General features: G+C 39.3%; 1 protein-coding gene across 1 annotated transcript in view; it reads right to left on the bottom strand.

Annotated features, from left to right (window-relative positions):
• Nucleotides 1–25: 25 nt before the first annotated feature.
• LOC112566584 (ras-related protein R-Ras2-like) overlaps nt 26–16,711 on the bottom strand; it is a 29,872-nt gene continuing 13,186 nt past the window's right edge. Inside the window, exons 3-6 of the mRNA XM_025242820.1 lie at nt 11,721–11,823; nt 10,086–10,194; nt 9,011–9,129; nt 26–7,518 (exon numbers count right to left, since the gene is read on the bottom strand). Of these exons, the coding sequence (XP_025098605.1) occupies nt 7,443–7,518; nt 9,011–9,129; nt 10,086–10,194; nt 11,721–11,823 (407 nt within the window). The 3' untranslated portion in view covers nt 26–7,442. The remainder of the gene's footprint in view (nt 7,519–9,010; nt 9,130–10,085; nt 10,195–11,720; nt 11,824–16,711) is intronic.

The following is a 16,711-nucleotide window of genomic DNA, read 5'->3' as shown; positions in this document are numbered from 1 at the left end:
ACACAGGTTGAGTACTGAAGACTGGTTTAGAATCTAAAAATATTTATTTCCCAGAACATGATAATCCACAGATCAGCTTCAACAGAATATGTTCACACAATGGCATGCATACACGGGGAAGTGGGCAAATTAAAGGGGGACAAGCTATCACAAGACTGTCAGGGTCAATCACACAGATTTTTAACATTAGACAACTGGCTTTTTGGGTTTTTTTTTTACAAATATGCATTGTATCAGCCTGCAGACTGATCACCAAATGAAGACCTAAATCATTCAAGGCTAAAATGGGAACATTCTTTGCATCCTTGTTCAAACCTACATTGTTCCCCATCCAGATGCACATCTGTTCAAGATGTCCTACACCGCTTCAGTTTCTTATCATTTGAAAAGTTAATTTCTGCAATATTATTACCAGCTGCTGTTAACACAGAGCAGCATTTGGGATGGTGAATATAGTCCTGAAGTCCTGAGAGCCTGTTTCTGTGAAACACATGAGTTTGAGTAGTTAACTCTGCTCAGCATTTAGAGGTGTGCTTGCAGATATTAAGATGGTTGTCAAGGTACTCAAAGCTCTGGTAAAATGGCTCAAATTCTGCAGTCAGCGAAATTGTGTAAGCAATCTATCGGATGATGAAGGTAGGATTCACTTGCTACCACATTTAATTACATGAGCAGCTGCTACCACTTCCAATGTGGCCAATCAAGAGCAGACGACCTTCAGTGGTTTGACGTGGAATATACAAAACCGAAAACTAACAGAGCAACACAATGACATTCTATTTAATATCACAAGTAACCAGGAATATTTTGTCATCTTTTGGCTACAATGCGCCGACAAAACTGGAAAAGCCACAACTGTTGCCTGACCATATTTTTCTACAATAAAGTTACTATGAATCGAATGTAAATTTAATTACAGTCTCTTTCTTATTTCAAACATTTCCAGCCCAACAAAAAGATAGAGCTGTAATATTTTGCTCAAGCTGAACTGATCAACTAGGCAACACCACCACAAAGTCTAGACATAAAATGACCCATGCATAACAATCCTGTTTTCTCATACTTTCCAGTCTGTTGGATGTCTGCATCACAAAGTCAATTCCCTCTAACCTATGACCCCTATTTTTTTTGCTTCTTGTCTGTGGTTCAATCACTCAATATTTTTTAAAATGTCTCAATATAAAATGGCTGCAATCACTCATCAGAAGTGTACCACATGCAAGTACACCAGATATTAGCCCTACACATCAGCACTAGGATAAACGTCACTGAAACACATTCCTTCTCATCATCCCTGTCATTGTTTAGATAAACTTCCAAGCAATTCTAATTGCACACCATCTAATTTGCTAAATTTATGATGCAGACTAATTCATCAATAAATGGTCTTCATATTCTAATAAGCTGTTTATAAAACAATGTATATGTACACAGGCTGTTAAGTTTTAGGAAAATAAATGTTATTCTGCTAAATCTTTAAATCATTTTAGCCTTGCAGCAAAAGAATTAAATAATATGTTAGATGAGCAGGATGGAGATTTTTCTTTGACTAATGCTCTGTTGTCTTTTAAATTTGAAAGTATTTGACAATGTAGCATTTCTGACAACACCAATACCTGATATGGGCAGATAAACCTGATGTTTTAGGATGTAATGTGGTTCAGATGCATAATTATATACATACACATGGACCACACACGTACATAAAAAAGCTTGATATAAGTGCATTTATATGGCCTATCATATGGACTTATATAAAAAGATGAATAAAATATATGGGAGGCAATATAAATGAACATGACACCTTTTTTAATTTCATATCAAAATGAGGAAGAGAGAGCACACAAGTCGTACCCTGTGGTGTTGTGACAAGAAAGGGAAAGATTCCTACTCTTTGCTGACAAGACTCTAAACAGACTGATCTTTGTTCAGTGAACATAACACCCAATCCTAGCAGCTACAACAACAACAAAATTGTACAGAACTTTCAAATTGCAAGTCAGAATGAAGACAACATTTTTCTTGGTAGTTTTACTTCATATAATTTACCACCCCCCGAAAAAAAAAGAACTGCAAACATGATAGCCATCACAAGATTGTATTTACTGGATGGTTTAAAAACTAATATTGCATAACATTCAGTGTCATATTCATCAATAACCTGACTCCTTTATTTCTTGAGAATGCATCACTTTAGAACATGCCTAGTGTAAAGTGCTGAAATGTTAGCATCAGTAAGACTTAACTGATGTGGATTAATTCAGTAGGACCTCACCAGGCCACATCAACCTGAAAATGTGTGCATCAAGCTTCGTGGTGAAGATCAGATAGTAGGTAAACGTGAACAACTGCAGATTTAAGGCTCACTGTTTTCCTGCTCTCTAGTTGTCACTCGAGTTAGGATGTGAACTCTTTTCTCCCTTGATTTTACTTCCAAGAAATCTTATAATCAGCACTGTCATGTTTAAATGACACTTTCATCTGGGGGCATTTTGAGCTTTTTGTCCAGCCATGAAGTGTATTTCTGATTTATTCTGTCCACTGTGAAGTATGAGTAAAAAAACTTGTATTTCAGAAAATGTTCTTTTTAGTAGCAACATTCTTAGTAATCAGCTGCTATATAATTTACATTCCTTAAAAACATTCATTCATAAAGCTTATTCCTTAACTGCACCAAATCATGACAACTCTCTAGCATCTTGCGAAACACAAGAACAAGCAAGTTGGGCACCAACTGTCGTATGGCTGACAGACTCAAAGGAGCCTTTGGCCAGCAAGAGGCAGCCAAACAAATATACATAGGATCTGAAAAATACATTTAGGAATGGAAGAGAGGAAACAATGCCATGCAAACACTGACATTCAAGTTTGCTGGAAAGACTAAGCTCAGTATGTGTGAAGCAAGCAGTGCACTCTCATACACCATGTTTTGTTTTACATCAGGCTACACAACACTATGTTTCCCCCCTCAAACTATTTCCCTCCCTCTCTCTCACACTCCCTTTCTCTCTCTCACACACATTCCCTCACACACACAATCTCAATCTCTCCCTCTTTCTCTTTCACAAACCCCCCACAAACTCTCACACACACACAGTCTCAAACTCTCTCACACACACACACACACAAACGGTTAATAGTTGTTGGTTGACATTAAGATACTAGACATTTGCTATTTTCTGTGATTTTTGAGTGCTGTTAAGGACCCACGGTCACATGGCACTATAATTGTGAGGTGGGTCCAGAGTGTTTGTGATAATCACAAGCAGATATTTATGATTTGGGGCAGACTGTACAATCTCCAAAGTCTCTTATCCTCGGTACAAGTTCTGCATTGCTGTATTTGTCGGCTGGACTAATTTATAAAACACAACTTGCAATATTCTGAGGATGAATTGTCTGATCTGCTTGTGTTTTTCATGGAGATTTTATACAGTTAAGAATGGAACTGGTTGCACATCATCAAAACTATCCTCATGCAAGTCTGAGATCTGGTATAAAAATTGTGATCTTTCAAAAGTTACTTCAGATTACATTGAACACTATTTTCCCCACAAATACAGCTTTGCTTTGAAATTGTCAAAGAATAATTTAACTCCGTTAAAGAAGCCAAAATAAGGAGCAAGCAGACACTTTTGGATGACTTTATGACTGCTGACTTCTTGGTCGGTTTAATGACGACGAAGACAACAGTTATTGTCAATTTCCTGGCAAATACTTATGACAGCATTGCTATGATTTATTTCCTGATCTGGATATGACTGCTAAGCATAATCACTCATCAGGCAGGTAGCACCAATGTGAATGTCAATCAACTAGAGTGTTATGGAGGACTTTGTCATCCTCTAGCAGTTAGATTATTCAAGCATTTCAGCAGTGAACCTGAGTTCCTTTGTTCCTATCCAGTTTCTCTCCACTTGTGTAGTCTATTTTTCCACTTTTATATCATGACAATGTGGCAAGTGGATCTTTGACAAGTCTGGCCTGAATATCTGAAAAATATAATGACTTAAAATTATGGCTACAAAATGATGGAGATTTCCTATACTTCAATCTTCAGACAGTAGGCCCACAGCATTTTGATGATGTAAAAGCTGTATGGTTTACTTGGAAGATCACAGATTTCAGTGACAGATCTCAGATTTGTACTCAATAATGGAAAATGCGAACAAAACTGGTTACCTAACCCTTGGTGTCATTTGTGTTTTCAGATATGACAGATGCCTGTCCCATTTTCATAGTCTGCATGTACAGATGTAATATTTATATCAACAAATAACAACAGATATAGCTATGTCTTTTCAGATTCAAATCAACTCCATCATCAAAACATCTTGTGATCCTAGCCTGGTCAGATGGGAAGCCAAAACACTATCAACTTTAAGGCTCAGTTTACACACTCTCTTCATGAGGACCACACACTTGATACAGTACAACTGCATGGCTTATATACGTCAGGAGATGGAAAAAGAAAATTGCATCAATCAAGAAAGCTGAAGTAAAAACACTTTTGTTCTACACAATTCTCATCTCACCAGAAAAATAACAGTTTATTTGGCAAAGTTTGAATCAACTTTATATCAGCAAATGCTCTGTTTTCATGATAAAGACGTCAGAAAAGAAAAAAATGCATGTTAACACAATTTCATCCTCTCATCTCCATTTCTAAATTCCCAGGAATTATACCCTTATGTTTGTCTTAGACAATACATATGCAAAATGTTATCACAATTTAAGAACATAACACATTCAGTTGAAAAAAAGCTTAAAGCAGCTTGGAGAAAAGTGAGAGTTATGAAAGCTGAAGACTGGCAATGATACGAAGTGTACACGTGGGGCAGTAAAAGCACTCCATTACAAACAAAAAGGAAACCAGCAAAAATAGACATCTTGAAACAGGATTTTCACAAAAATAACAACAACATTTATGTAGTTAACATGTAAGACACCTGCAAACAACTGATTGTAAAACAGACATCTGCCAAAACTACACTGACCCTACAGTCTTGTGGCTGGCAGTCGTCAGCATGCAATGTACCACATGCTAACATTTCTTATATGACAATCTGGGCAAGTCCCTACCAATCCTTACATGACAAAGTGGGGCAAGTTTCTAGCAACTCTCATTCGTCAGTCTGTTGCATTGCACCTCAAGAAATAACAACACATAGGCCCAGCCAACACTAAGCAAAGCCTTCATGTCAAGCAAATGTTGAAGGATAATAGACTGAGGTTGTAAAATAATAGACTGTTAGCAGCAGACAAGAGGCGTTTTCTTCCAAAAATTTATCCTGGTGACAAAGCAGTCTGTCCTACGACAAAGGTAACCATATTGAGTGAGGAAAGCAGAAGCTGTAGAAAGGGAGAGAACAAATGGTTTGGTTTGATAATATTGGATCACCTGCAAAGTTATCTTCTGCTATAACAAAATCCTAAACTAGAGAAAACACCCAGGTAAGCTAAGCAAATGACTCATTTTTTTAGAACAAGGAATTTGTACTTGATCCTACAAGATGAGACCTACCAGGTAAGAGTATCAAGCTAACTGTATGCCCCATAAAACTTATAATGTGTTAAAAAAAAAAACTGTCGAGAATGATTTAATATGCTAGAAAAGATTGAACTGTTGTATCAGCTATAAAAAGAGCCCAAACACCAACTCCTATTAACCCCTTCCCCATCAAATAAAAAATAAAAAAAAGAAAGAGAGAGAGAGAAACCCAGTGAAAATGCAGAGATCTAAGCAAAGTGCTATACCAAATAGCAAAAGAAGAAAACTGTAACTTTATCTGTACTTCAGTCTATGTACTCCCACTATGCACAGCTAATAAATTAAAAAATTCAAATGTGAAGTAAAGTCCAATACAGATGTGTTGCTTCATAAACAATACAGAATGAATTCAGAATCTAGTTCTGAAGGCCTTGCATTTCTAGTGAGTTGTTTGTAACATAAAGAACAGGCAAGTGGTTTCATGAGCTAACAGTCATAAATGAAAGGGGAAATAATTATAAATAAGCTTGCTGGAAGAAGCAACACTTGCTCAAGTATTCACACATCCTAGAGGTTTTTTATAGTGGGTTGTACAGCTGTCAACAACAGGCACACAGTCTTCTAACTGAACCCTTTTCTAAATCTTCCTGTAGCTAAAGAAACCTGCATTGAGTGTTGTGTATGTACAAGGTAAAAATAAATTACTAGTGGGTGGAGAACATCTGTTCACCTGACCAGTTAACCCTCATACTTCTTGTTCTTATCCTCACCCCAGTCTAAACAAGTATTGGCTATTAACCCATTTGCTGCCTTCTCTAATCATAAAAGACACCATCAACAGATACTCCAGGCTGCATTCTGACAAGTAAATGTTTCTTTTCTACTTACAGTAACACCATTAACCATTACAAAATGTGCAAAAACATCTTCATTTTATAAAGTTAAGTCATATGATGCAGAGCTGCAAATAAGACTGTTGTAAAAGCACACGGTGCAAGAATAAAATATACAAAAACAAAACACGGCATACATACAGCCATAAATAATCTACACATGCACACAAGCTCTCGGCCTCATTCACACACATCCACACTTTTACTCACAAAGCAAGCCAGATCTTACCCTATCTTGCAAGAGAGCTCGCATTCTCCAGTTCACATCACTTCAAGCTTGGAAAATACCAATATTCCAAAATTTCCATTCAATCTCTCTGAAAGCTTTCATGCCACAATCTCTCATAGCAAATATGGCTAACATTCAAACCTAACATGCAAGTAGTATTTTTCCCCTATCCCCCACCCCACAAACACAGCAGTCCTTTTCCTGGTCATCATATCCTGTTCCTTGTCTGTACAGTCCAAGAATGAAATGAATGAGGAAAATGTCTTGGCTGTTGTTTTCAAAATCCCTGCAACTGTGTTTTAGATTAAGAAGCAGTCTGTATGTAAGAGAAAGTATTGTGTTTATGGCTAAAGGGGAGTCTTATCTAATGGAAGTGCTAGGGAGGTGCATCTCACTTGCTGCAGTCAGAACAGTGGAATCTAGCAGTCTCCACATACTGTGATTCCACCTACCCTCACATTTCTCATCAAGATCCAGCAAGAAAGATTTTGATGGTTTCTGTAAAGTCATGTCCCTTTTCACTATCACAGTAGACATTGATGACATTGTACACTCCGTAGAATGACAACAATTATGATGATGCAGTCCTCTTCCATCTGTTCTGACGACACAATAGTTCACACACTCTGACAGGATATGTAACTGGTGTAGCATCTGACAACCGACTGCATCCACTGACACTGAAGTAGCACTGGATGGCAGCACTGACACAATAGAGCCAGAAGACAAACTGCGGCGTCAGAGCAGCAGGAAAAGAACAGGTGCTGTCTGGTGGTTAACCCAGTGACCAGATTCCACACAGGTATGCAGAGCTGTTTCTTGCTTTATGTCACAGAATGTTGCACCTTCGTGGTTTTTTCCTGGTTTCTGGTTTTTGAGGAGGCCTTTCTTCTGCCTGGAATTTCCTGGGGAAAAAAAAGAAACTTTTAAAATTAATTATGCTGTACATTCTTTTCCAAATCTTTTTTGTTTCCTTCTAGACCTCTTGTTTTCTCTTGGGCACACTGCCCCCAATTATGTTACAAAAAGGTAGCTGTGACCTTGGGGTTGTTGGGAAACAGGTGTTTGAGTCCTCCCTTATCTTGGAGCTAGCTTTTTCATAGGATCGTGCCCATCTCCTCTCTCACACTGCTTTGCCTTCTTCATCCCTCCAAAACATTGTGTATCCATTCCCCAGTATACCCATGCTGCAGCTCCAACAGTTAAGTTTTCATGCTCCTTCAATCTTTGTATGTTAACACCCACACAACACCACTTGCCACCTCCCAACATATCAGACCAACAGTGTGCAGTCTCAAGACATCAGCAGCACCACATAATGACATGTCTGAATGTCAAAACATTTACAACAAGCTTGAGACCATGCTGTGGTTCATTTATCACACAACAACCTCTACATAAACAATGCTTTACAATGACTTGGCCTCTGTGTTCAGTCCAATGTAACCAATCAGCTTGTAAAGCTACTGCAGACACCACAAGCTGACCAACCAGTCAATCTTAGCCTGCTAAGCTACCAGTGATGCAAGATCAAAAACGTAGATTTGATGCCCTCATCATGAATGCAGGTGAGCAGAAACAACAGTTGGCATTCAAACCCTTGCACCTCATTTATGTAACAGTGAGGTGAGGGTGGAGATCACTTATCACCTTTCAAGCACAATTTCCAGGTGAGGTGAATGACCTTAACAACAGCACGCTGGCTTGTCACAGACAGTAACACACCATCCTGCAGCAGGTACACTGGGCAAGTTTGTTATGTTTTCTTTTTTTTTTTTCTTTTTGCAAGCACTTACAGCATTCAAAATTGGAGCCATTCTTCTAGTAGTTACACCTTTCACTCAATATGATTTCTGGCTGTTTACTACCAGAATTCCTTTCTGGCATTGTGTGTTCAAGTGGCTTTAAACTATTATTTTTAAAAATAAAGATACTTTGGCCTAATGGTAGGGCAGTTTGCTTCTTCATACTCTGATTGTTAAAGAAAATTTTAAATTACCATTTTATGACAAATAGTTATTTTACTATATTTCTTAAACTAATAAAAACATGATGATTTGAAGGAATCAGCAATCAACTTTCTTTATAGGTTGACGCCCCATTCCACACAGCACATGAGAATGTAACATTTCCAGATGTTACTGTACAAAGGGCGATGGGACATGTTTGTGATATTTCGTTGCAATAAAAAGAGTCCTGCATACTGACATTCAATGGTATGAAGAAGCACACCTGTAGCTCACCTGACATTTCACACAAGGCATGAAGTACATCTGTAGCTCACCTGACATTTCACACAAGGCATAAAGTACACCTGTAGCTCACCTGACATTTCACACAAGGCATGAAGTACACCTGTGGCTCACCTGACAATTCACAAGCACACCAGTGGCTCACCTGACAATTCGCACCAGGTCATAAAAAGCTTGGTCCACATTTGTTCTCGTCTTGGCGCTGGCTTCAATGTAACGAATCTTCAAACTCTTTGCTAGCTCTTGTCCTTCTATGGTATTCACCTGCCAACAGAAATTCCTTCACACTTAATGGTACATTGCAACATTCATCTGCCCATATCAACATTCATCGGTCTAAATACATATTCGCCTAGTAAACCTCAGCTTTTCCTGTACACACCAAAAGTTGTTTAGAAAAAGGCATTAATATTTTTTGCCCCCTTTAGTAACTTTTTGAGGGACCAGCTGCCCCCTTCCTCCTGGTTCCTACACTACTGTGATAATTATCTGCACATATCTTCTGCATATTTATTTATAAAAAGGTCATTAAGGTATATCAACATTGCCGCGTATAATGTATTAAGGTGAATAATGCACACAACCATTGACATCTATAGCAACTATCGCAGTTCAAGTTAAACGAGCACTTTAATATTCATGAATAATTAAAGCACAAATACATTCATATTGAATAGTATTCAAAGTACAAATGTTTCTACATCCTATAATTATAAATGGATAACCATTTCTCTATGACATTTTACAAATAGTAAAACCATCTATAACATGAAGGGCAAAGTTCATTTGACATTTTTTTTTTAATTGCACACATTATTTCAGAGTTCAGTTTTGCATATTGTATTTCTATTTACTCTAAATGCTTATCTTTATTGACTTGATGTGTCTAATGTACACGATGCCATGTTAATAGTTAAGCACACTGCTCTTGCTGGTAGCACTCATCAACACACACAACAAACTTCCTGTTCACACATCACGCTCTTAGTATTCTCTTCTTCCTGCACAAATCTCATGCTCCAAAAATTTTGTTCTTCCTCTTTTCTGTGTATGCACAGTGACAAGCAGCTTTTGAATAGGTACTATAAGGAAGGTTTTGCCAAAGGGCACCACTTGTACAAGAATCAAACATCGGACTCTTGAGAAAGCAGGCAGAGAATACCTGAATTAAATGCCTGAAATGATAAAAGCCAAAAATACAAAAACCAGGTAAGACATACCATGCGCTGATTTTCCAAGTCTGATTTGTTGGCCACCAGTAACATAGGAAATTCATCTCGGTCTTTCACTCGCAGAATCTGTTTGTGGAATTTGAAGATCTCTTCAAAGCTGACAGAAAATACCAGCAAAAATGGCATACACCTTCAGTACACAGCAGATAAGACATCATACATCACTGCCACTCACATATAATATTTTCATCATCTTTACATTCACATTTTACATCATCTTCATTGACATCTAGTATGTTCAACATCTTTACATTCACCTCACCTATATTTCCAGCCCCAGCCCCCGTTTTCCCAGCTTTCCCTTTACACAGCACTTCCCCACTTTTATGACTGGCACCATTACACACACCCCTCTAATATCACAACTGGCACCATCAGGCAGTCCTTCCCAACATAAACAAGTGTAGCAATGTAACATCATGTTGATAGGTGGCACTGTCCTCTCTTCTCGCTCTTACATCTCATGTTATTAAACTCTCCACCTTATCCTTCACAAATGTCACTGAACAGAACCCCCTCCACATACTAATACATCACTGTACACACCACCCTTCACCACAGGCCTACACATCAGTTTACACAACAGTCTCCTCCACATATTTACACATCATTGTACACAACACCCTTCTGCACATTCTCACACACTTTTTCCTCATCAACAGGAGCTGTCACATTCAGCCACCACTACCAACAACCTCCCCATTACCCATACACTTCTGTTTACTCCCCACCAATTCTGACAGCAATTGGTCCTTAATTAGCAAGCTTCAATCTGCTTTTGCTTGGCTTTGCCAAAAAAAGAAAGTGAAAAACCCTTGAAAGGATAAGCATTAATCAGGAGCATGAAAACTACCAGGTTCCAGACTATCACTTGCTGTCAGCACAGTGGTCACCAGCCTGTACACTAGACATCAACACATAAAGTCAACACATACAGTCAGCACAGACATCAAGTGAGGGCGTCATCCACAATCATGCTCTGGTCACTCCATGTAACTGGCATGGGATGTAGTGATCCTGCACCAGCAGGCTTAGCCCACGGTATGTAAAGATATTGAATTCACCTCTTGTGCAATGTCCCAGTATCCATATTGCCAAACCCCAGGACCCACCCGGGCTCATAAGGCAGTGTAGGATGACCTACTCCAGCATGTTAGGGGAGAGAAATGAACAAACACTGGTAATATGAAGAAGTGGAGATGTGAGGAAAGGGAGATGACCTTGTCTTCACTTCAGACACAAAATAAACAACAAGAAAGAAATGGCTTGCGATTCCTCGCAGTATGTTCACATGATATATAATACACCTTAGTCTTTCAATATGCTACTTAAAACTGTGAGGCTGCACTGACTGGCAACCTTCTTTTCTTTCACTTTCTTTAACCTTTTTATTTTTTATCCCTCTACCCCCCACCTCCCAAATCCCACTCCTACTCACATTTAATCTTTCTACCTTCGACTACCTATACACACATGTGTAAGACACCTAAGAGGACTATAAAGACTAAAGCTGATACCTATTTCTGTGACAAAGTAGACCAGTGAAAAGCCTTCTCATTCTACCTTCAACTATCTATACACATATGTAATACATCTAAGAGAGCTACAGACTACAGCTCATACCTGTTTCTGTCTGTGACAGAGTAGACCAGTAAAAATCCTTCTCCAGACCTCATGTACTGCTCTCTCATGGCACTGAACTCCTCCTGCCCGGCCGTGTCCAGAACTGTTAAACACCATCACACACACACAATTATGCTTGTTACTGTTTTGCATCCCAAAACAATGCCAACAAATATATTTCTGTAGATTGCACATATATACCTACCCATGTTAATTGTGCATAAATATATACACAGATGGTTATACTAATTTCACATACATACATGCTTACACATCATAAGCACTTATCACATGATGACACATGATACACTGCAAGGATTTGGGGGAAGACTCATCATACTGACATCAGACATCACCTGTGGCTAAGCGTGACCAGGAAAGAAAAGGTGGCGAAGGCAGAATACTGCTCATCAACCATGAACGGACTTAACATTGAGTTTATTTCTTTCGTTGACATGTATCCATGCTGTAGCTCTAATTCACATATAACTATGTAATAGCTTTATGATAGAACTTGAGGCATCATTGCAAGAGAGCTTCCACTGATACATAAAACACAGAAAAAGATAGTATACAGGTAAGTAATATTACAATTTTAGCTTTATGGGATTACAATTATTTTGATGTTAAGATCAAAAAGAATTTTGTTAAAACTTATTTTTTATTAGATTTTTTTGTAAACCTGTTCTAGGATCTAAGCAACTGAAAATGTGACAAGGATTTCCTACAATACAGGAAATATAAAAATAAGAATTTTATGCCGCTAGCAGCAACTGTATGTTCCAACATGCTGACACCAGCTGTATGTGATCCACAGTTCAACACTAGCTGTGATGTTCCACCACCCAACATGCTAGCACCAGCTGTATTTGGGAACAAGTGGGAAACCGGACTTTTCCTAGGCAAGGCATGCTCCAGGTTGAAGAAAGAGAAAAGCATTCAAACAGCTGTTAGACAATGCCTGGGCCAACACTGGGCCTATCATTACTCCTTGTTCTTGTTCTCTTACCAGGCAAAAAGCCAAACATTCTACTCTGGCTACATTTACTTTCCACAGCTTTAGAAGGAAGCAATTAAAGAGTGCATTCACTGCCCTCATTCAGCTCCACATATTTCCTGTTACAATGTTTCCCCCACCACTGGCACTGGCAATCATTGCATGCACAAACACACATACACAATGTTATGTCCACACAAACTCATGAATGTGTATTTGTGAATATGTGTTATCTGTGGACATACCACACTGATTCATTACACATACACAGTATGGGCAGGTAAAAAGAAGACAGGAGAGAGAAATTCACACAAACATGTGATGTGAAAATGAAGTGATGTAAGGAAATGGTAATGTGAGAAAGTACAGACTACAACAACATGCAAAATTAGAACTGATGCTCTTGTAACAGTGCTGCCAACCTTGCCAGATGCTAAGATCACTTTACAGTTTACACTGTGGCCTTGCCCAGCAAGTGTCAAGCCTATGTTAACACCCAGTTGAGAGCACTTTACACTGCGGCCTTGCCCAACAAGTGTCAAATGTGCCTTAACACCCAGCTGAGGCAGCCTCCTCTTTGTTTTCCGTACTTGTCAATGCAGCTTTTTACTGGAAGGTATCAATAATACTGACAACAATAAAGAACACTTTCACCTTTTACAGCTCAGATGTTTAGAACTTATTAATAATTGTCATAATAATTTATAATGTGCCTATTCAACAGCTACTATGCACACTAGTCATGTACACTATTCACAAAACATCATAAACAATAAAACACCAAAAACAATCCAACATTTAGAAAACATCACAAACAACACTATATTCAGGCAGTAAAGGCAGTCAGCACTGAGGGATATCAAGTCAAACAAGCCAAGACACATTATAGGTAGTATTTTCTGAACAAATGTCTTTCCAAGCAGGATTTGAAGGATGAGAAAAAAGAATGTAACTATAAACTGACACAGAACAGCTCAAAAGAACACACTGTGCTGTAAGTTAAACAAAGGACACTGTGACCTGTGAACAGTTATCTGACTGATCAGGATCTACCTGGGACACTGAGGTCATAAGTTAGTGAAGAATGTAAACTGTAAGTTTAATCAGCAGCTAACTGAAGGACTGAGTGAGATCAGAAGCATGTTGTAGGTCAAAGAAGTGTCAAGTGTTGCAACTAGAACACTGAAAATTTCACTTTCAGTGAACCTAAGTAAAACACTTAAGAAAATTATACATGCCAGTAAGGACAGTCGGGTGATTAAACAAGGCACCTAGCAAGCAAACAACTAACCTATTCTATTACAATATGCACATAGTCAAGTGTGAGGAGATAATGAAACAATTAACAAACCTAATATATAACAAAATGCACACATGATGAGGGATAATAACTGACCACTGTGCAGGGAAAGGAGTGAGTTGAGCCAGAAGCATCTAGATGCGAGAAGACACATGCATATTTATAAATCTCTTCAGTGATATCTGAGGACAGATGATCAGTTTGCCACTGCACATAACAGTTTCAAAACAAAGACTTCACTGTTCTCATCACTGGATCAGTGAAGGCTGCCAATGCTGTCCTGGGATGACAGGCTGCTAAGGGCAGGGTCTCTCTCATGCACGTGCACACAACATTCTCAGCCACAGGCCCACTCGATCCTCAGTACAGGAAAGGCAGCAGCACAGATACAGGGCGGGTCACTGCCACTGCTGTGTACAACACACCTCTGTACATGCACACCTCCTACACCCAGCTAGGTGATGCAGGTAAGGAGCGGCCATGTTGTCACAGACCTTTGCCCCGTTACTCTGACGTCACACCACCTCGCCCTGCTGCCCTCTCCCGCACCTTGTCATGGCATCTACTGCCACCAATGCCAAGGTCGTTGGACGCTGTGCGAGCATCCTCTTGTCTCACTAGCAGCATTCACCCCCCAGACACGCCCCCTAGCCACGCCTCCCCAGACACCCCTCTGTCCCAAGCCGCATGGTGTCACAAAGGTGGGTGAGATGAGGGCATACAAGTGATTACACCGTGTGTCTGGCTGGTCTCACTAAAGTCACAAAGGTGGATGAGATGAGGGCACACAAGTGATTACACCATGTGTCTGGCTGGTCTCACTAAAGTCACAAAGTCACAAAGGTGGGTGAGATGAGGGCATACAAGTGATTACACCGTGTGTCTCACTAGTCTCACTAAAGTCATAAAGTCACAAAGGTGGGTGAGATGAGGGCACACAAGTGATTACACTGTGTGTCTCACTAGTCTCACTAAAGTCACAAAGTCACAAAGGTGGATGAGATGAGGGCACACAAGTGATTACACCGTGTGTGTCTCACTAAACCCGGCCTTACCACCGCTAGTCTTCGTGTCTCTCTCTCACAAACACATCTGCATGGCAACTACAAACACAGCACCATATGGAGATGTGTAATTACATATACACAGCGCCGCATTTCTGCTGTACTCTTAAATTGTCATCTTCGGTCATTTTTGCAATAAAGTATAACCACAAAACATCAACTTTTAAAAAACTGATCATTATACAGGTATTCAAACCTGCAGGCAAACTACTGACTCATAAATGTCAAGTGCATTTAATGTGAGTGTCCAGAGAAAGAGACGAGTTGCTGTGTGTCTCTTTAAGATGATCTGGCGCTAATCTCAGTGAAATGCACACCTGACGTGCTTATTAGTCACATTGCTCACCTGGTAGTAATTCTTACTGCCCCCCACCCACCTGCTGTCTTCCAACAGTCGATGACCAACACGTTGGCATTTTATCTTGGAGCTAAGACTGGTCGTAAGCAGTCTGACAGACAGGGTGTGTTGATGACAAGAGAGGCCATCAGTGTCTTGTGCCGTGGTCATGTCTGAGACATCAACAGTAAACTTACCACAGTAATGTCCAACAGTACCACACCACGAACTTGTATTACTGGACTGCTGGCAGACGATTTTTTTTCAACAACTAAAACGAGGCAGGTGTGTACAAAGCTTCCGGTTTAGTCCCCTTCCTTGCTTAGCCTTGCCGAGACTAATAGCAGAAAACTTTGAAAGAGGCTAAGCATTAGTCTCAGCAAACAGACAGCAGTCCTCCTATACACATCCATGACCACACATAACCATCTTCATATGGGCATATTGTTTTTAACAAACGAGAAACATAAAAAAAAAATCTTAAATGTAGTCGTCTTTAAGCTAATGAAGCTTTTAGTCGTTTGGGTGAAGTACAAAATATTCAGCACAAACAGATTTTCAAAAACTGGATGTTAAAATTATAAACAAAGGTCATTTCATCCTCAGCCTCCTTTAATTCACACAATGGGAAACTTTTTTTTCTGTTTCGATCTTTGCATACAAGTCAGTTTAGAATCGCACTTTCTTCCTGCACTGTAAAAAAAGAAAGAATAGTAGCCGTTGCATAAGAAGGCGCGGGGCAACATACACTTTTAGCCCTGCGAATATACATCAAGTGATGCCCCCACAAGCACAGTCCTTTATCTCTCAGCTAGTGACTTGCCCGACTAGCCACGGACCCTAACTTCATGGTTCAAGGTCGATTGGTGAATTATTGTTATCACTGAACTCAGTACACCAGACTTTCGCTACATCCAAGAGATGTCCTATTATGAGTGACATTTTGTTGTAAGGCATGTATCTCAAAAACTGAAGGAGTTTATTCTACTCTGGGGGCAAGAGTACCTCTGGAGATCCACAGCTCCTTCAGTCACAAATTTCTCTTCCCCAAAGGTTGAACTATTTTAGATCCACATTTATTTATGCGGTCAGATAACAGGAAAAACAGCTCACCATGAAATTATGGAATTATCTCATATTATATCACTACTGATTAAATGTTGTTTTTTGGCTATATATTATTATTTACTGAGAAGCAAATAAGTGGTCTGAGTAGAAGAGTGATTGGTAAGTTTTATATTGCTTTCATTATTGACAAGCTCTGGTGTTGTATAATTTTTGCAATAAAGTATC

The sequence above is a fragment of the Pomacea canaliculata genome, linkage group LG6 (assembly GCF_003073045.1).
Source record: "Pomacea canaliculata isolate SZHN2017 linkage group LG6, ASM307304v1, whole genome shotgun sequence".
NCBI classification, from domain to species: Eukaryota; Metazoa; Mollusca; class Gastropoda; order Architaenioglossa; family Ampullariidae; genus Pomacea; species Pomacea canaliculata.
Note: the sequence above shows the minus strand (reverse complement) of the source record. Positions and strands in the feature narration are given on the sequence as shown.